General features: G+C 39.4%; 1 protein-coding gene across 4 annotated transcripts in view; it reads left to right on the plus strand.

Moving 5' to 3' along the window:
• TANK (TRAF family member associated NFKB activator) overlaps nt 1–20,387 on the plus strand; it is a 91,183-nt gene that overhangs the window by 61,125 nt on the left and 9,671 nt on the right. For all 4 annotated transcript variants that reach the window (XM_062187300.1, XM_062187291.1, XM_062187316.1 and 1 more), the window contains exons 5-6: nt 15,640–15,716; nt 16,652–16,767. In XM_062187300.1, coding sequence (XP_062043284.1) covers nt 15,640–15,716; nt 16,652–16,767 — 193 coding nt within the window. The remainder of the gene's footprint in view (nt 1–15,639; nt 15,717–16,651; nt 16,768–20,387) is intronic.

A 20,387-nucleotide genomic window follows, 5' to 3' on the forward strand; every position in this document is an offset into this window, starting at 1 on the left:
CATCTTCTGCTTTCCCAGGCCATAACAGAGAGCTGGATCAGAAGAGGAGCACCCGGGACTAGAACCAGCGCCCATATGAGATGCCAGTGCTTCAGGCCAGGGCTTTAACCTGCTGTGCCACAGCGCCGGCCCCCTCAAGTGATTTCTGTGAGAAAATTAGATTTGTTTTGTTGTATAAACACACCGAACCATGCCTTTTCTAAGAGAGAAAGTTGAAATAAATTTGACTGCTTGTATTCATTACTCAACATTTTGAAAAGTTTTCCTTGTATCCCTTTATCTTTTTTTTAGAAAGAAATGGTGGTTGTGTGCTCTGTCCATTGTATATGCCAACCTAGCCAGGGCTTACAGAGAACTGGAGAAAAACATGTGTTTGTATGTAGCACCTCAGGGAATCCTTGCCTTCTCAGAGCAACAGCCCCTTCCCCCTGCTTGTACTTCCAGAGACTGGATCAAATATACCCTTTTTATATATAACTTCTGTGTTATTCCTCTTTGGAGACTAGTTTTGGTTATTATCTCTGGTGAGATAATAATTAAAAGGAAAACAATTGTCTTCAACCAATTCATCCATTAAAGTTCAGAATTTTTCTCAAAATATCATAGTGAAGCGATCACAGACTCTAAAAGACATCACAAATTCTAAGAAAAAAAAATAGATATCCCAAGCATTTTAATATTTATTTTGAAATTTCTGTTGGAGAATTTTTTAAGATTTTTTAAAAATATTTATTTATTTATTTGAAAGGCAAAGTTACAGAGAGGTAGAGGTAGAGAGAGATCAGAGCTGCGCCAATCTGAAGCCAGGAGCTTCTTCTGGGTCTCCCACGTGGGTGCAGGAGCCCACCTTGGGCCATCTTCCACTGCTCTCCTAGGCCATAACAGAGAGAGCTGGATGGGAAGTGGAGCGTCAGGCAGCCAGGACTCGAACCCGTGTCCATATGGGATGCCATCCTGCAGGCAGCGGCTTTACCAGCTATGCCACAGTGCTGGCCTCCTAAGATTTGAAAGACAGAGTTAGAGAGAGAGGTAGAGACAGGTCTTCCATCCGCTGGTTCTCTCCTCAAATGGCTGCAACAGCCAGAGCTGAGCCAATCCAAAGCCAGTAGCCAAGAGCTTCTTCTGGCTCTCCCACTTGGGTGCAGGAGCCAAAGGACTTGGGCCATCCTCCGCTGCTTTCCCAGGCTTATTAACAGGGATCTGGATGGGAAGCTGAGCATCCAGGACTCAAACTAGCACCCACATGAGATGCTGGCACTACAGGCCAGGGCTTTAACCTGCTGTGCCATAGTACTGACCCCTCTTGGAGAATTTTTTTCCGAATCAGAAGTATTTTTTTAAGTTTTTTTTTTTTTTTTAATTTTTATTTGACAGGTAGAGTTATAAACAGAGAGAGACAGAGAGAAAGGTTTTCCTTCCATTGGTTCACTCCCCTAATGGCTGATAAGGCCGGTGCACTATGCTGATCTGAAGCCGGGAGCCAGGTGCTTCTCCTGGTCTCCCATGGAGGTGCAGGGGCCCAAGCACTTGGGCCATCCTCCACTGCCTTCCCAGGCCACAGCAGAGAGCTGGACTGGACGAGGAGCAGCCGAGACTAGTACCTGGCGCCCCAACCGGGACTAGGACCCAGGGTGCCGGCACTGCAGCCAGAGGATTAGCCAAGAGAGCCATGGCGCCGGCCCCAAATCAGAGCTATTAATTCATCCTAATACTTTCCTGTTCTGAGCCCATATTTTTAAATTCAATACATCATTTTACAATAGTTGCTGTGTTATAAGTACTGGAAATAACTTTGAGAAAGAAGAAAATGAGAAATGCCATGTCTATTTTTTAAATTATTTTTCTGAGGGAGGAGGAAGAAGGGTGAAAGTGGGGATGGGAGGGCGGGGATGGTGGGAAGAATCACTATCACCATATTCCTAAAGTTCTATTTATGAAATACATGAAGTTTGTATACCTTAAATAAAAGATTTTAAAGAAACTATTTTTCTTCTTAGCAGATTTGAAAATCTCTGCTGTGGCTTTTCTCTCTTTATTTATTTCCCCCCATTATCTCTTTTCTCACATTTCCCTTTCCTTAATTTTTATTTTTTACTCTTCAAAACTCACAAAATGGAGTTGGTATAGTTTGTTTAGCCCTAACTTCTATTGATCAAGCCATTAAAAGCTGTTCTCTCAACATCAATAGGTAAGGGATAGCTTCCCACAGCAATCCAGTTTCTCTTATTTTGTAATATAATCCATCATCCTTTTGTTCTCAAAATCTATTTTGAAGGTCTTTTTTTTGCCAGTGTTACAAAATGCTTTTTATTCAGTCTGTTAGGGCTTTTGTTTTGGTTTAGTTTTTTGATAAATTATTTGATGAAACTCTTGTCTTACATGGATAATATAGTTGGAAAGGGGAAGAGTGCTTTAATAGCCTTTAACAGTTATCAATATGCTTCCTTGATGCTACACTAAAGCTTGGTAAGTGATAGCTTCTTAAATGTTAGTTGCAATATGGAATCTGAAATCATATCAAGAACTCTTTATGCTACATTAAAAACCACTGGTGTACCTTATTCTATGAATGTATAATTTTACTTCTGTGTGACTTTGTAGCATCATAAATTGGTCATTTGGAAAATATTGGATCATTAAGTTATACAGATGTTCCAAATATTTACTTATTTTCTTATATCATATTTTTAAATCATATTTAACATCAATGATCTCATCAGAAAAATCTCTTAATTACTGGGCAGCTGTCAAGATTCCTATGACAGGTAGAAATGTTCCAAAAGTTTAATTTTCACTTGAAAGCTCAAATTTTATCATTGGCAACAAGTCTCATCAGTTGTTTTCCTTAAAGTGACAGGCTAACTTCATTTGCTTTTGAGAAATGTCTGTATCACCATAGCTCGCATGTCAGTCATTCTTTCAAAGGAAAATGGCATTCCATTAAAAACAGTGACTAGTTCAGCTTGCAACTCAGTTGCCTAAATGCTTTTTCCTGAGACAGCCATTGTACTTCAGTATGTAGCAGCTGTCTTCTGTGCATACCTCCCATTGTTTATTAAAAAGTTATTAGTGAGATCAAAATTCAGTAAAACTCATAAGTTTTACTGCTTTATTAAGGGCATCCTTAGTTGAAACTGGCTTTTTTAACGGAGTGTGTGGCATTGAAAAATACAATGACTATTCCAGTTTGGTACCACTGTGGCGTTAGTCATGCTATAGCGCAAGAAGTTTTACTCATCATTATTTTTGAACCATCAGTGTAAATGCTAACACAGTAAAGAATGGAAATAACATCTTCATAGTATCACGACAGTAGTGTTGTGCTGAATGTACACACACAGCGACTTGCAGTAAAGGAGAGGAATATTAAGCTTGGGGAACCTACCATTTTATAGCAAGCAGTAAACAAGACTGCTTTTATGTCCATGGGAGACATTACTTTGTCTTTTCAAGTTTACTGTCTCACAACCTGAGAGATGTCCCAGGTAAAGAATAGTCAAAATCTCATATTTTTTTGTTAAAAAAAAAAGATTTATGTATTTATTTGAATGGTAGAGTTATGGAGAGAGAAGGAAGGACAGAGATCTTGGTTCACTCCCTCTCCATATGGCCACAGAAGCCCACACTGGGCCAGGCTTGGCTGAAGCCAGGAGCTTCATCTGGGTCTTCCACGTGGGCGCAGTGGCCCAAATTCTTGGGCCATCTTTTGCTGCCCTCCCACACACATTAGCACAGAGCTGGATCAAAGTCATGGAGCAGCATGACTTTGAACAGCCCTTGTCTCAGCTTTTGAGGAACAGTTGTTTTGTTAATTCTTTTTTCGTGCAAATTGTTGAACTCTTAGTACAGAGTTGGTCTTCTGTGTATAAAGTTAATTGAAAAGGATCTCAGTGGAGAATGGGACTGGGAATAGATGAGGGAGGAGGGAGAGGGGTGGGAATGTGGGTGGGAGGGTGGATTTGGTGGGAAGAATCACTGTATTCCTAAAGCTGTACTTATAAAATGCATGAAGTTTGTATTCCTTAAATAAAAGGTTTCTTTGGGAAAAAAATAAGAAAAAAAAAAAGAAGTGGAGCAGCTGGAACACAAACTGGCACCCACATGGGATGCTGGTGTTATAGACGGCAGCTCAACTTGCTATGCCACAGCACTGGCCCCAGAGCCTCATATTCCTGGCCTGTGCAGGGGAAGTCATAGCAGATCCCTGCTCCCAACACCAGGACTTCCCCAGGGACCTTAGACCTTGAAAGGTTCTGTATTTTCAGAACCATTAGTTTGGGGGCCAGCATTGTGGCACAGCTGGTTAAGCTACTGCTTGTGACACCAGCATCCCATACTGGAGTGCTCATTTGAGTTCCAGCTGCCCCACTTCCAATCCAGCTCCTTACTAATGTGCCTGGAAAGGCAGCAGAAGATGGCCCAAATACTTGGGCCCCTGCTACCCTCGTGGGGGACCCGGATGGAGTTCTTGGCTCCTGGCTTCAGCCTGGCCTAGCGCCAGTCATTGTGGCCATTTGGAGAGTGAATCAGAGAATGGAAGATATTCTGCCTCTCTCTGTGTGTCATTCTGCCTTTTAAGTAAAGAAATCTTACAAAAGAAAAGAACCACCAGTCTACCAGATTAGAATGTCCTTTTAGAAAAATCTTGTTGCCTTTTACTCAGTATTTACTTTTCATCCTACTGAAAAAATTTCACACTGTAAGAATTCTCAATTTTGCTCAGCAACCTTTACTTACGCATGAAAATCATAGTGTTTTGATCATCAGTCCTTTTCACATTTATTAAATAATTGTTTTACACCTTCATACTTTAAATCACAATATTTGTAAATTATTCTTGGTTACTTTTATCTATTTTATTAAATCAATAGCAAACTCTGAATTTTGACTCTAATCTGCTAAAGTACAGCATGGCAGCAGAGATCTGCCTGATGGATTTCCTAGTATATTCTACATAACCCTAAACCTGTGAAGTGCTGCACACTATGTGCTCTGTGTGGTAAGCTTTTAAAAGCACAGAATGTTTATAGGACCAGAAATCAACAGTGAAAAACCAACAGGATCTCTAGCTAAAACTTTTCCCAGTGTTGTATTTTTAACATCCTCTTGTTAGATTTGTAGCCCCACTCTAAGATATTGCTAGAATTTGAGGGGCGAGCAAAAGAAGACTCACCTAATTTATCATTTATATCTAAGGTGTTACATTCTCTGGACCTTTCTGTTGCTTCCTTAGACTGACTTAACTATGTTATGAATGCTTTTTCCCTGAAAGATATTTTCCATTGCCAGTTAGTCATCTTTCCATATGTTTTTGCTGTAAAATATGTATCCTAGAATCTTAACGTTGTTCCCCATGTATTCTGTGTCATTAACCTGTGATTTTTCTTCCCGGAGAAGTCCCTTTGGAAACATAATAATTCTGAGATAGCTATCTTTTGTTTTCTGTCTGTCATTATGCCTACAAATAGTAATATAATATCTGCATTCTTAGTTTCATCTAAATAATTTCATACCTGATAGGTGTACTACTATTATTTCTATCCTTAGTTGCTCTTCACTGCTTAACATTAGAGCAGCATGTTTCCCTCTACATTTCATTGTGACCACTGACTTGTCTGTATTTTCTAGAATTAGCATTTGGGCTGTATTTCTCCTAGATGCTCAAATGATCAAAATAAATCTTGCGTTCCTTGATGTTATGAATTAAACATTCTCTCTTTTCTTCTCTTTACTTATGCCTGAGAATCCTCTTTCCTGTTCCATCTCTTTTTTTTTATCCCTACATGAGGACAAAGTAATAACTTTTTATAAGGTCAAATCTAAAACTCCTCTTCTAATTTCCTTATAAGCATCTCTTCCTTTTTGATGTGGATGCTAGATCTTGAATATTATTCTTAATAAATGTGTGCTCCTTTTTGGTAAGACATTAGATCTTGGAATTTATTTTTACTAAGTTCTTCCTTGGAAAGAAAGAAAAGTTGATGAGACTGCCAGCTGTTATGTTCTGAATTTTCCTATTCCAAGAGAACCTAATCTCAGTTTCTTTAGGGTTTCTTCTGTCCTAAAATTAAAAAAAAAAAAAAAAGTATAATTTGTTTATTTGAGATGAAGAAAGAGAGGTATGTTCCATCCACTGGTTCACCTGCCAAATTCGTGTAACAACCAGAGTTGGACTGGGACTGAATCCAGGAGCTGGGAACTCAATCCAAGTCTCCCACATATAGGTGGTGGAAACCCAGTTTCCTAAACTGTCACTGCTGCTTCCCAATGTCTGCACTGGCAGGAAGCTGGACTTGGGAGCAGAGCTAGATCCAGAGCTCTGTGTCGAACCCAGATACTCCCATATGGGATGCAGGTACTTTAACCAGCACCTTAATTGCGCACACACACCCCTAAATTTTTTAAGCTGAAAAGAATTGCCTTACGTTAAGAAAGGAAAATGGAGATGAGAAATGTGAACTAGATTTAAGGAAAAGGTTATATGTGTTTTAAAAACTTGATGGTGTACAGTAGACACCAAAACAAGAAAAAATGTATTTGACAGACTGAAGAATGGCTACTAAGGGGCCGGTGCTGTGCCATAGAAAATTAAGCCTCCGTGTGCAGTGTCGGCATCCCATATGGGTACCAGTTCAAGTCCTGGCTGCTCCACTTCCAAATCGCTCCCTACTAATGCACCTGGAAAAGCAGTGCAAGATGTCCCAAGTTTTTGGGCCTCTACAACCACGTGGGAGACCTGGGAGAAGCTCCTGGCTCCTGGCTTCAGCCTGGCTCAACCCCAGCTATTGAAGCCATTTGGGGAGTCAATCAGCAGATGGAAGACCTATCTTTCGGCCGGTGCCATGACTCAATAGGCTAATCTCCCGCCTGCGGCGCCGGCACACCAGGTTCTAGTCCTGGTCGGGGCGCCAGATTCTGTCCTGGTTGCCCCTCTTCCAGGCCAGCTCTCTGCTGTGGCCTGGGAGTGCAGTGGAGGATGGCCCAAGTGCTTGGGCCCTGCACCCGCATGGAAGACCAGGAGAAGCATCTGGCTCCTGCGTTCGCATCAGCACGGCGCGCCAGCCGCGGTGGCCACTGGAGGGTGAACCAACGGCAAAGGAAGACCTTTCTCTCTGTCTCTCTCTCTCACTGTCCACTCTGCCTGTCAAAAAATAAATAAATAAAGACCTATCTATCTCCCATTCTCTCTGTATCTCTGCCTTTCAAATTAACAACAACAACAAAAAAGGCTATTAAGATTAGAGGCTGATCCTGAAGATAACAGACTTTAAGAATTGCATTCTAGGAAGAATTGACATTAGAATGAATGATAAAACTAAAGAAAAGTATGTAGTTAGGAAAGAGTAGTATACTCAGGTCTGAGTCTTAAGAGAATGTCCACATCTGGGACCTAAGAAGAAGAACCAATGAAAATACTAAAACTTGGGGAAAAATGTCATATTCTGATAAAAAAAAAAAAAGATACAAGGAGGTCACTAGTAATGAAATACCACCAAATGAGATGCCAAATTAAGCATTAGAGAAAGCTTCCAGATTGGATAATACATCTCTGGAAATTTTTGATAAAATCTCAGAAGAACGGAGGATAAGAACAAAATGAAACAAAATTCACAGAATTCAGAAGCTAAACTTTTGTTGTAGAGGTGTGAGCACCAATTAAAAACTCTGGACAACATACACAAAACCGAGCTACCTGAGGACTTTGGACACCAAGCTTTGCATATGGTGGAGTGGAATAAACAATGTGAATCAAGTAATTGGCCCAGACTGCACTCCTGTTTTTCTGTGGCTTTGTCCTAGTGGTGGCCACAATTCTAGCAGAATCACAGTAGTTGATGAAATTTCAATACTATCATTCTGCCTAGAAGAGCTAGGAAGGAGAATGAGCCCATGGTAACCATGGTCACAAGAGAGTAAGGAAAGGAGCCCCAGGGAAAGAGAACTGTAAATTCTGTGTTAAAATTCAGCCCAGGCCGGCACTGCGGCTCACTAGGCTAATCCTCCACCTGCGGCACCAGCACCCTGGGTTCTAATCGCAGCTGAGGTGCAGGATTCTGTCCCGGCTGCTCCTCTTCCTGTCCAGCACTCTGCTGTGGCCCGGGAAGGCAGTGGAGGATGGCCCAAGTGCTTGGGCCCTGCACCCACATGGAAGACCAGGAGGAAGCACCTGGCTCCTGGCTTCGGATCAGCGCAGCCGTAGCAGCCATTTGAGGGGTGAACCAACGGAAAAAGGAAGACCTTTCTCTGTCTCTTTCTAACTCTACCTGTCAAAAAAAAAAAAAAAAACCTCAGCCCAAATCTCTTGACTGTTCCCAGGTTAGTGGGACTAACTGAAAGCAGTTTGCAGCTAAGGCCTGAACTCAGATCTGAGCTATTGCTCTCCATGGGAGTCTGAGCAAACCAAGTTAATTGGCAGTAAAAACAAAAACACCAACACCCTTTAGCACTATGTAGTATAATATCTCCACAACATAATATTCACAATATTCAAGATGCAGTCCAAAATTACTCAACATAAGAGCCCAGAAAATGTGATTCAGTTACAAGGGAGCAAATACCAACCCTGAGAAGATCCTGATATTGAAATTATCAAACAAGAAATTGTGCAGTTTCTATAATCATGTCCAGTCCTCCATTAAAAGATAGCTGGGGAGGTGGGAAGGGAGTTCAGTTTTGAGAGGGGGTAGATTTAACCGTAATGTACTCCATTGTTATGCTTTCTCATATGCTTAACTTCTATACCATGTTTGAGAAATACTTAAAAGTCTGAAATTTTGGCTAAGAAATTGTCGCCAAATTGCTCATGTCAACAAGTGAGTGGTTTGGCAGAACTTGAATAAATCTATCTAAGCTATATTGGGATATAAATTTCTATTTGTACATACTTGAACATATTTTTTAAAGGTCATTCCAAAGATTCCCCCCCCCCCCCAACACACAGGCAATATTTGAACATCAAAACTTGGCCTGTAACTAATCCTCTGTGAGAAATACTTTGTTTTTCATTATATGGCAAGCAGGTTTTAGAATCTTAAAATTAGTTTGTTCTGGTGCAGTATGGAAATGTTAGCATTCTCCATTTCGTGCGCCCGGCGGGATAATTGTTATTGCTTAGCTTCTCTGGCAGCCAAGCACTATGGTTGAGTAGTAAAGACTGAGGCAGAAAAGTTTGTGTTCCAATCCCAGCTACTCCACCTACTGGACCATAGACAAATTATTCGATTTCTCCAAAGCAAACTCCAAAGTTCTTAAGCAGACTTTAAAGTCATAGTTAATGGGGTTGATGTTGAGGTGTAGCAGGGATAGCTACCACCTGTTAAGCCGGCATCCCCCAGGCGGGAGTTGGGAAAGAAGCTCCTGGCCCCTGGCTCCTGGCTCCAGGCTCCTGGCTCCAGTCTGGCCCAGCCATAGCCATCGTGGCCATTTGGGGAGTGAATCAGCAGATCTCTTTCTTTCTGGCTTTCCCTCTCTGTCACTCTGCCTTTCAAATCAATAAAATAAATCTTTAAAACAAAAGTCATAGATATGTATTTAACTCATAGGATTATGTGAACTAAATTATACATGCAAATTGCTTAAATAATAGCTAATTTCCAGAAGATATTTTCTGCTTGCTTTGATAATGGTATAACATTAAAATAGTGAATAAAAAGAAGAAGGATTTTCACAAATCAGTTCATTTTATATTTTTTAGATGTTTACTTCTTCATTTTTATTTCCTTGAAAGGCAAAGTGACAGTTAAAGGGATGGTGATCTTCCATCAATTGATGCACTCCCTAAATACCCACAGGTGGGGTTGGGTCAAGCCAAAGCAAGGAGCCAGGAGCCAGGAGCTCCATCTGGGTCCCCACAAGGGTAGCACAGACTCAGTACAGGAGCCAACAGCTGCTACCTCCCAGGTGGATTTGCAGGAGGGTAGATAGGAATCAAAGGCAGAGGTGGGGTCTCAGTCCCCGGCACTCTGATAGGGTTTGTGGGTATCTCGAGAAGCAGCTTTAAACCTCCTACCCCACAACAGCTAACTCACCCCCTACCAAAATCAGTTCATTTTCAATGTAGTGTTTGAGGAATGGGTATGAGAAATTTTACTTAATTAAATTGGTCACCTGTTCAGTCTCCATTTTGCACAGAAAAGCATCCCCACAGTTAAATTTTTCTTCTCCTTATGAAAATTCAGGAAGATATATGCAAAAGGTACCTAATACAAAGTAAAAGACTTAAGAAAACAGAACGAAAGTATTAATCTCCCTCTTCCTGAAAATAACTTTGGTATAGTTGAAATTTTAGGGCCGGCGCCATGGCTTAACAGGCTAATCCTCCGCCTTGCGGCGCCAGCACACCGGGTTCTAGTCCCGGTTGGGACGCCGAATTCTGTCCCGGTTGCCCCTCTTCCAGGCCAGCTCTCTGCTATGGCCCAGGAAGGCAGTGGAGGATGGCCAAGTGCTTGGGCCCTGCACCCGCATGGGAGACCAGGAGAAGCACCTGGCTCCTAGCTTCGGATCAGTGAGATGAACCGGCCGCAGCGGCCACTGGAGGGTGAACGAACGGCAAAAAGGAAGACCTTTCTCTCTGTCTCTCTCTCTCACTATCCACTCTGCCTGTCAAAAAAAAAAGAAAAGAAATTTTAGTAATCGTAGCAGTTGTGGTAGAGGATTTTACCTTTTTTTTTTTTTTTTTTTAAAGAATACGTTTTATTGTAGCCTTGAATTGATAGGTATTTTCTTGAGATTTACGTTGAACTGGAACCCTGTAAAGAACTTGGAAGTAATGGGGGTGTCTCATTTTATTTTTATATTGTTTATTTTTCTTGCCACTTCCTTCAGAACTCTGGGATGAATCCCATTTTGCCTGGAGTTGTTCCCACACTGACAGTGCGTCTGCCTAGCACACTGTGTCACGCGGAACAGACAAGGCTCCTAGGATTTGTGTTCCTTTTACATTGCTAGATTTTCAAGAATGTTAATAATGGTGAGAGAAGCATAGGTTGCATATGGCCATTAAGTTCTTATAAATACAGTTTCCTGGCATCTTTTTCTAACCTTTTGTCCTGAGACTCTTATTTTACTGTGCTTTTTCATTAAATCATCTTTTGTAATTTTTTTTTCTGCTCCTGTTTCCTGCCTCATCTTTTTCCCTCTCTCAGCCCTTTCTTTCATTTTCTTCCTAATTCAGCCATATCCAGTGCTGACACCACCGTAACATCTTTTGTTTCAGCATATCTAAAACTAGTAAGGAAATATTCAATCTCAGTTCTTCCTTTAGCATTTTATTCTTAGGTTTCAAAAATCTAAGTGATAAGTGGATCTTTATTTTTGGTTTCTTTTTCACTGCTCATTTTTCCTTTTTCTGTCATGAATTTTATCAAGTTAGTATTTATAACTATTCCATAATTTATATTCCTTTTACCAATCCATCCCATCTCACCCTAGCTTAGTTCTTGTTTTAAACAGATCCAAGTAAGAACACAGTTCTCTCATGTGTTTTAAAAGCATGATTCTGCTGGCCTCTTCCAGAAATTAAATAAAATATTGACTATACTCAGTTACCTGAGCTACCTAAAAAATATTATTTTGCATGTAAAGATGCCAACTAAAGTTTAGAGGGAGTCTTTGATAGGATCACTGGAATAAAGTGGTGGGCACTGCTGTGGTTCAAATATGAATCATTGAAAATTCACCTCATTTATCTGATATTAGCCTCTAAATGTTTAGGTCCCTTACACATGAGAAAACATACACATACATTAATATTAATCAGTATACTCAGTGTCATATTCAAACTTTACATAACTGAAGCTTTTCTAAAAGTTTTCAAGAAAAACATGATTCCAGATGAGAATTTTTAATTGCTTTTCTGTTATTTTTTATACTTTTGAAGATTTATTTATTTATCTATTTATTTGAAAGGCAGAGTGACAGAGAGGGGGAGAGAGAGAGAATCTTCCATGCATGGTTCATTCCCAAATGGCCGCCACAGCCAGAGCTGGACTAGGCTGAAACCAGGAACTCCATCCAAGTCTCCCACGTGGGGGGCAGTCATCCAAGCACTGGGCCATCAGCTGCTGCCTTCCACAGCACATTAAGAAGCTGGATCTGAAGCAGAGAAGCTGGGACTGAACTGCAATCCAGTATGGGATGCTGCCATTGCAAACAGCAACTTAACCCTCTAAGCCACAACTCTGGCCTCCATATTTTAGAAAAGGAAAAAATACTTTGACTTTTAGTGCTAACTATTACTAAGGCAACTGTTAGGGGAAATGTACCCTTCTTTTCTTTAAGAAGTGTGTATCTAACAGATCCTAGAATGTACAAAGCCATTTTCCATTATTTGCTTTAAAAAATAAACTTGGGAAAGGAGGCATTTAACCTTCTTGTTAAGATGCCTGCCTCCCATACGGAGTACCTGAATTCGATTCCCAACTCTAGCTCCTGACCTGAGCTCTCTGCTAATGCAGACCTTCCTTGGAAGGCAGCAGTGATGGTTTAAATAATTTGGTTCCTGTTACCCCATGTGGGAGATCTGGATTGAGCTCCTAACTCTGAGCTTCAGCCCCTGCCCAGCCACAGCTATTGTGGGCATCTGGGGGGTAAACCAGCAGATAGGAGCTGTCTGTCTATAACTACATCTTGCTGCCTCTCAAATAAATAGTTTTTAAGAGTAAACTTGGTTTTGGAATAATACTTTAGCCACTTTTTTCTTCTTAAATATGATTACATTTTAACTAGCCCTTAAACATATGGGTTTTTTATATATAATACCCTTCCATGAGAAACTTAAATTGATTTACACTAAGTCAAAAATCTCCCAATTCACATAAGAGGAAATTTAAGGAAACATTTCATAACATCTTCCAACTGTTGCAGATGGGTTTAACTTAATGGATTTAGTTGAATGACTTATCTGGCACAATACTGGAAGTGTATATGAAAGTGTGATGCACAAAACTCTTATTTCAGCATTCATTCCACAAGTTTGACATTTCCAAATTAATACTTGGGACAGTTTATGATAAGTATTTTAAGTTTTAGTACCTCAAAATAAACTCATTTGTTGAATGATGGAATGCTTAAGATCTCCTAAAATATAGTGTTGAAAATTCCCATATTTTCTTATTTGAAGTTACACTTAACTTCATCTTCCTGCAGTATGGGGTCCACTTGGATATTTTTTTGAAAAAAAAAAAAGAAAGAAAAAATATGCATTATCTCTTTCTAATGTTTACTTGTTCTCTGGAATGTTACCAAACTGAGTAATCTTCATTAAGTAGAATAACATAGCATTGAAAAGAAAGTTTGTTTCCAGAAAAAGTATTGAAGTTGACATTAACTATAGAAATCCTGAATCCTTTGAAAATAATGATTATTTTCAGAAAGTTGTATCCCAATTGCTATAATTGAAAATAGCATTAGCATGCTATAACCATCTAAACCCTATTTCAAAATGTCTTCCAGAAAACTGCTTGCCTTTTTTTTCTTTTTTTAATATGTTAAGAGGTCCCTTTTTGAAATTTTTTCTTGAATACTTGATGCTGTAAATTTTCATTTGAAATATAATAGCTTTATTATGTATGAATGATAGAAGATACAGTGTATTACTTAGTACTACCAGGACTAATTCAATAAGAATGGAAACAATAGTAAGCAGAGCTGTTTTCCTAACGCCAATAAAGCTGAAGACCTTAGTATAGCTATTTCATAGAAATTCCTTAATAAGGGACAGGCATTTGGCATAGCAGTTAAGACACTACTTGGGATGCCAGCATCTCATATCAGAGCCCTGATCTGAAGTCCTGGCTCTGCTTCCAATCCAGCTTCCTGCTAATACACAGCCTAGGAGGCACAGATGATGGCCTAAGTAGTTGGGTTCTTGCCACCATATGGGAGACCCAGAACTAGTTCATGCCTGCTGGCTTTGGCCTGACCAGCCCTGACTGTTACAGGCATTTGGAGAGTAGAATAGCTGATAGGAGACTTCCCTGTCTATTTACCTTTTGATTCAATAAAATAAATACATAAACAATTTTTTTTAAAAAATCCCTTAATAAATTTGTATCTTCAAAATATTCCCTGCTAGTGCACCCAAGGAATCTTTTCCTGATAGATTGATGCTCACTAGTTATCAAACCTAAGTATCACAGAAGTAAGGTGCCACCAGTTAGCCAGCCAAACAAAAGGTTATCATTCTTCACTACCCTTTCCTGAATGCTGGGTCAGGGTGAATCCAGGAGTCCTGAACTCAATCCAGAGACCCAGGTACCTGAGCCATCGCTTGTCGCTTCACAGAATGCTCGTTAGCAAGAGGCTCAATCAGAAGTAGAGGCAGAACTTGAACAGCACTCTGATACGGGATGCCGCCATCCCTACACCCGCTCCTAAAAGGAATCTTTTGAAGAGCAAGATTAAAAGGACATATACTTAGGTGATTGGAAACAGTGAAGTGGGATGCGCGGTAGCAGTTAAGTAGTGTCATAGTTACGTCACCACTTGCGATGCTTGCATCCCTTATCAAAGTGCCTGGATCAAGTCCTGGCTACTCTGGGCTTCTGCTCTATCTTCCTACTAATGCACCAGGGGAGCAAACGATGGCCCAAGTACTTGGGTTACTGCTACTGCCTCCAGCATGGGAGACCAGGATGGAATGCTTGGCTCCTGGCTTCAACCTTGCCTAACACTGGCTGTTGTGGGCATTTGAGGTGTGAAGGAAGGACGGAAGATATCTCTTTGTCTTCTCTGTCACTCTGCCTTTCAAATAAATCAGTATGAACAAAAATGAAAGAGTGAAGCATAATCTTCCATTTTAATAATAGCTATAATAACCTTGATTGAATAAAATCTGAAAGTCACTAAAGATCAATGTACCCTGGTTTTAGATTTAAACTTAAATAAGAATTATACAATTCTGACTGAATTATGATTATATAATATTAGAACTTCATATCTCTGAGTTTGTCAGTGGTACTTCAGAAAGTACACAAACCCCTCTAAATATGATTACAAAGGGTTTTTTATTAATTTGAACCATAGAATAAATTACTACTTTTTTTAATGTTTTTTGTCAGAATAAATGTAATACCAGTGTAAACCACAAGGTGGGAGTGAAAGGCAAGAACTTGGTTGAAGCAGCCTATATAATTGCAGTGGCTTTATAAACCTTTATAATGCTTGTTAAATCCTAAGGTGCTGTAAAATCCTAAGGTTTTCTTTCTTCTTCTATAATGGCTACATTATTCAGCACGGAACTTGTACCAAAAAGGCAAAAATATTGATTTAAATATATATTCCATTATTAGTGCTCAAAGAAGTAAACTCTCCAATTCGTTTTCCCCGAGTTTCTGGTCATGTGAGTTACTTGGTGATGAAAGTAAGATTTTGGTAAATAGTTGAATTTAGGAAATTCCTTGAATTACCAATACTGCAATAGTAATTAAAGAAATTATTAAAAGTACTTCATGTTTTCTCACTTTGGATCTTCCTTTTCTTTTTTTCTTGATCTCATTTAAAGAAAACATATATATGCATATATATATATGATCTGCCTCAATTTATTTTAGAGATATATAGATTTTCCATATGTTTTCTGCTTACCAGTCTTAGGAGTTTGGAAGTAATTTTAAATAGTAATCATTTTGTGTCTTTAAGGAAAGAAGACAAGAGCTTTCTTCTCCTAGAAAAGAAACATCACCAAAGAGTCTTGGTGTTCCTTTATTTCATGAAAGGTAGTTTTACGTTCTTTTTTGCCAATTAATCATAAGTATTGAATACATTTTATGTTTATGTATTTTTTAAAGATTTATTCATTTATTTGTAAGGCAGAGTTACAGAGAGGCAGCAGCAGAGGCAGAGACAGAGGTGTTCCATCCTTTGGTTCACTCCCCACATGGCCTCAGTGGCCCCAGGGGTGCTGAGCTGGGTCTCCCACGTGGGTACAGGGGCCCAAGCACTTGGGTCATCCTCTACTGCTTTCTCAGGCCACAGCAGAGAACTGGGTCATAAGTGGAGCTGCCAGGTCTCGAACAGGCACCCATATGGGATGCTGGCACTACAGGTGGCAGCTTTACTCACTATGACACTATGCCGGCCCCATGTTTATATATTTTTAAATTTTAGCAATTATAATAAAATAGCAGCCTTTCATACCTGAAAGAAACCAAACAAGCCTCCTACATGTTAAAATGACCTAACTAATCATATAGTTAATAGAGCTGGTTCTGAAGATTAGATTCTCCGTTATTTCAATAGACCAAGTTTTGTGGCCATATCGTTTTACATGAATAGATCCTAACGTGAACCTTACTAAAATGAGTAATATTTAATATTCTATTCAACATGTTTATAGAAAACAAAAATCAATGCATTGAAATTTCTAATGTGAGAATGAGGTAAGACAGCCAGTGTCAGTGTTCCATGAATAAGGAGGTAGGCTATTCTGTACTACATTTACAGGTTAGAACTTTTTAGCCCCATGTATCTTGTACCTGGCTCTCCAAACATTATAGCTGTCTTTGGGAACATTTTTTAGGAATTTAAAATAATTGTTTCACACTTCGGTAATTATTTTGTAGTGTATAAAGTGGTGCAATGTTAAGTTTCAATATGTTTAAAAAAATCTAGGGTTTTAGCTTTATGTTTTAAAATATTTACCTGTTTTTAGGGATAATATAGAGAAGACTTTCTGGGATCTGAAAGAAGAATTTCATAGAATTTGCCTGCTAGCAAAAGCACAAAAGGATCACTTAAGCAAACTTAATATACCAGACACTGTAATTGGTAAGGTTAGACTGGTTGAAATTGAATGTGAAAGTATTTCTAAAAATTTACTAAGTGCTTTTTATATTTAAATGAGTATGTCCTGTTGAAGTTCTGTAATGTATTACATTATGTAAGTACTGGCTTTTTCTCTCTGTCTTCGTTGGATGTGGTACTATATAGATTGAACTGAATGACATAATTACTAATTATTTAATGAGAAGTCTCACTTTGGAAAATACAAAATAAATATAGCATTTACCCCTCAAAGTTTTTATTTGCTATTTGTGAATCTTTTTAAGCATTAACTCATTGTTGGACTTTAAAGCTATACTACTATATAAGAGCTAAATAAAATTACAAAATCAGGTTTGTTTTTAACTTCTTCCTCAAAATTTATTGAACATTAACTTGGTTCAAGAATAAAAATGTGGGGATTGACATTTAACTTAGCAGTTAAGGTGCCCATATCCACATTGGAGTCCCTCATTTCAATTCCTGGTCCCTGCACCTAATTGCGGCTTTTTGCCAAATGAAGAATGTGGTAGGCAACAGTGATGTTTCAAATAGTTGGGTTCCTGTAACCTACATGGGAGGCCTGGGTAGCATCCCCTTCCTACCTTCTGCCTAGCCCAGCCCTAGCCATTGCAGGAATTTGGAAGTAAACCAACAGTAGGAGTGCTGCTTCGCTTTCGCTCTTTTATTCCCCTGTCCCTCCCTTTCGCCATCCCTCCTTCTCTTTCCCACTTAAATAAGTATATTAATTAATTAATGTTTTTAAATATGACACTCAAATTTTCTGAGGGCCAGTTATACTGAAGGCACAAAGTACAAATTTATTATAAAATACAACTTAGAAGGAACATCTGTTTTATACATATGTTGCAGTAAGATTCTTAAAAGCACCACCTTTCCATAAAGCCTCAGACTGGCTTCCTGGTATTTATATGAAAAGCAAAATACAAGGAATTGAGTGTGGCAACCAAACACTTCTGTAAACAAAAGGAAGATCACTTCTGATGAATTCTTTTTTGCTCTTGTGATTTGAGATATTCTTCAGACAATTCCCAAGAGGTGTGATTTACATTTTCCCCCTGAGAGATGTTGCAGCAGTGCTGCCTAGCACTCCTTTAATTAAAGATCATTTTCTGTAATGGAAAATAACTTATTTTATATCATAATTCGCTTTTTGCTACTATAATTTTATTTTTAGAAACGTTATACAATGTGGTGTTGAAAAAACAAAATAATCTTTGTAGACAGACATAATTTGTTTCTTCTTCCTTCCCTCACCTCTCCAAAAGTAACTGATTTCTCCACTTTAATTTTTGTTATTTTCATGAGAAATTGGTATTTTGTACAGATGAAAGATACTAGGTATCTCTGAAGTAAGTGAATTATTTTTGTTGATAATATGCTAGCTATAGAGATACAGTACCTAGAAGTCATAAACATGCTTTTTTGAACATCAACATCTTATCAAAACATTGTAATGGTGATATGTTCTTTGTTACACAGAGAACTTACCCCATTATCAATGGCTTAATACTTTGACCATTTTTAAATTGCACAGGTCTAAATCTGAGTATGTATCTGTCAACCAGAACACTGAGTGTTTAACTTCAATTTCTTCCCCACTAAAACTGCTTCCTAATGTTATTCTTATGCTTTATATTAACTGTGTCACCAATAGTAAGTATAACATTAGTCTTGAAATGTTTTATATCTGTTGTGCTACAGACTCCAGTGAAGTTTCGCTGGATCCAAACAGGAACCAAAATAAAAATATTGGGCTCTGACAGTAGTAGATCAAAAAGGGAAAGAAAGAAAAGGAAATATTTTGGGGAAAGATGCCTATTAAGGATTTCCAAGTATGTATGCCACATTGAATCAAAATATACAGGAACTGTTTCAAATATTATTTGCATGAGATGTGAGAGCTATTTAACACTATTTCCCCTAAGTTATTTTTTGTTAAAATTTTTATTTTTACTTTTTAAAAAAGTTTGTTTTCACCTACTTGAAAGGCTGAACAAGCAATAGAGAACGAGAGAGCGAGCCCTTCTATCTGCTAGTTCACTTCCCATAAGCCTGCAACAACCTGTGCTGGGTGAGGCTGAAGGCAGGAGCCAGAACTCTGAATGCCTCATGTGGGAGGCATGGGTCCAAGCACTTGAACCACCATCTGCTGCCTCCCAGGATGCTTTAGCAGGAATCTAGAATCCGAAATAGAGGTGCAGGGACCCAAACTGATTCCAGTATGGGATGCAGGTGTTCCAAGCTTAACCAGCTGTGCCTCAAAACTCACTCTTATTTTTACTTCTAAATAGCTGTATATAATTCATGAAAAATGTTGAGTTATTAGAATTTTACATTTCCTTTTTATTACTTTGGTTTTTCTACTCACCTGCATGACAGTTACCTTGAAAAAAGATAACAAAATATATGTTTAAGCAAATGTGGCTTCTGCAAAAAGTACTATTTGGTTTATAAAGGAGGTTCTGATTTTAAAGGAAGGTACTATTTCAATGGGATTAGGAGACAAAAATATAAGTTTATGAGTTAGAAACAACCATCAGGTCTATTTCTTTTGCCAACAGAGGAGATAATTAGACTAACAGTCTGACATAGATAATATTGAAAAATGTAGAAATCTAAAAATATTTCTCATTTTATTTTTTTCCTTGCAAAGAAAAAAATAGTATTCTTGAATTAGGAAAGTTATTTGCTCATCTGATGGTGTTTCCCTGGTATGGTGTCAAGATGACAAATGTTTTTATTTTTTTTTATTTTTATTTTTTATTTTTGACAGGCAGAGTGGACAGTGAGAGAGAGAGAGACGAGAGAAAGGTCTTCCTTTGCCGTTGGTTCACCCTCCAATGGCTGCTGCACTGCGGCCGGCGCGCCGCACTAATCCGAAGCCAGGAGCCAGGTGCTTCTCCTGGTCTCCCATGTGGGTGCAGGGCCCAAGCACTTGGGCCATCCTCCACTGCACTCCCGGGCCATAGCAGAGAGCTGGCCTGGAAGAGGGGCAACCGGGACAGAATCCGGCGCCCCAACCAGGACTAGAACCCGGTGTGCCGGCGCCGCTAGGCAGAGGATTAGCCTATTGAGCCACGGCGCCTGCCAAGATGACAAATGTTTTCACATATTTCATATGAGTTTTACATTTTCTTTTTTTTATTTATTTATTTTTTGAATTTTTTGACAGGCAGAGTGGACAGTGAGAGAGAGAGACAGACAGAAAGGTCTTCCTTTTCCGTTGGTTCATCCCCCAATGGCCGCTGCGGCCCGCACTCTGCAGCCGGCACACCACACTGATCCAAAGCCGGGAGCCAGGCGCTTCTTCCTGGTCTCCCATGCGGGGGCAGGGCCCAAGGACTTGGGCCATCCTCCACTGCCATCCTGGGCCACAGCAGAGAGCTGGACTGGAAGAGGGGCAACCGGGACAGAGTCCGGCGCCCCAACCAGGACTAGAACCCGGTGTGCCGGCGCCACAGGAGGAGGATTAGCCTATTTGGCCGCAGTGCCAGATGAATTTTACATTTTCTAAGCGTGGATTTCTAATAGCCTTGGGAATCTGAGGTTTAAGTATTTTTAATAGATATTAATTCTCAGTGCCTAAGTAGATTAACTCAGAT

Source organism: Lepus europaeus, chromosome 1, assembly GCF_033115175.1.
Source record: "Lepus europaeus isolate LE1 chromosome 1, mLepTim1.pri, whole genome shotgun sequence".
In the NCBI taxonomy this organism is placed as follows: domain Eukaryota; kingdom Metazoa; phylum Chordata; class Mammalia; order Lagomorpha; family Leporidae; genus Lepus; species Lepus europaeus.